This window comes from Mizuhopecten yessoensis, unplaced genomic scaffold (assembly GCF_002113885.1).
Source record: "Mizuhopecten yessoensis strain PY_sf001 unplaced genomic scaffold, ASM211388v2 scaffold9973, whole genome shotgun sequence".
Classification (NCBI taxonomy): Eukaryota; Metazoa; Mollusca; class Bivalvia; order Pectinida; family Pectinidae; genus Mizuhopecten; species Mizuhopecten yessoensis.
This window is the reverse complement of record NW_018408315.1, coordinates 5,361-6,365: the sequence shown is the minus strand read 5'-3', so window position 1 is coordinate 6,365 and position 1,005 is coordinate 5,361. Positions and strand designations below refer to the sequence as shown.

The 1,005-nt window shown below is 33.6% G+C and overlaps 1 protein-coding gene across 5 annotated transcripts in view; it reads right to left on the bottom strand.

Annotated features, from left to right (window-relative positions):
* The window catches only part of LOC110459130 (receptor-type tyrosine-protein phosphatase mu-like), a 38,899-nt gene that overhangs the window by 33,275 nt on the left and 4,619 nt on the right, over window positions 1-1,005 (bottom strand). For 4 of the 5 annotated variants that reach the window (XM_021511232.1, XM_021511233.1, XM_021511234.1 and 1 more), the window contains exon 2: window positions 308-403. The exons of the other annotated variant lie outside the window; for it this stretch is intronic. In XM_021511232.1, the coding sequence (XP_021366907.1) occupies window positions 308-403 (96 nt within the window). The remainder of the gene's footprint in view (window positions 1-307; window positions 404-1,005) is intronic. 5 annotated transcript variants of the gene reach the window in all.

The window sequence follows — 1,005 nt, the reverse complement described above, 5'->3', positions numbered from 1 at the left end:
GTTATCCGGGAACACATTATATTGAAATAATGATATAATCTAAAAACACATCAAACAATAAATACACTGATGTATACAGAGACCCGCGTTGAGGGTTTATTTGATTTGTCGTTTCTATATGGTTTATTTAGAACGGGTTTAAATATTAAAGAAATATATGTGATTTCTATATTTTCCTATACCAACAGTGAAGAGATTATATGATTTTCATTATAGAACCCTGAGGATTTGTGTGCAAAATTGATGTATACTAATTAGTTTGCTGTAGGTATATCTATGATCTATGATGCTGATTCCAACTTGTTACCTAGGCAATATCCATTGTCCTTCATGCATGATTTGTCTTCACAGTTGTCAGAACAATCGAGGTCACACACGTCTCCGTGTTTTCCGTTTACGCATTCTGAAATATATGAGTATTTGGGAAGAAGATAAAATATTATATGAATATATATTGACGGCCTTGAGGAATACATCGGGAAGCNATACAAAAAATAAAATAATAAATATCAGGTTAGAATACTACTTGTTGTGGAACTGTATACAAAATATATGTGAATGAGGTAATTAAACTTAAATCGACAGTCCAAATCAGTCAACAAAATTTAACCCATATTCGAAAAATGCTGCATCAGAAAGAGTTCACAATGCCGTAACACACCTTCGTATTAAACTTGAGCAAACTTGGACTATTAATCAGTTAAAAAAACAACAACAGTGATGTGTAATAGGGCTTGCTGCTATCCGTTTGTCGGTAAGGTACTCCCAACCCATCCCAATACAAATATACATTTCCCCCATAAAATACCTTATCCTGATTTGGTACGCATCCATTATTATTGGTTAACCAGTTTAAAAGTCTGTGTTACATTTATCACTGCCACTTTGACAATTTCATCATTGCACATAATGATCTACCTACCAGTACAATTTCCGTTGTTCTTCATGCATGTTTTGTCTTAACAGTTGTCAGAGCAATCACTTGCACACTCATTACCATGTTTC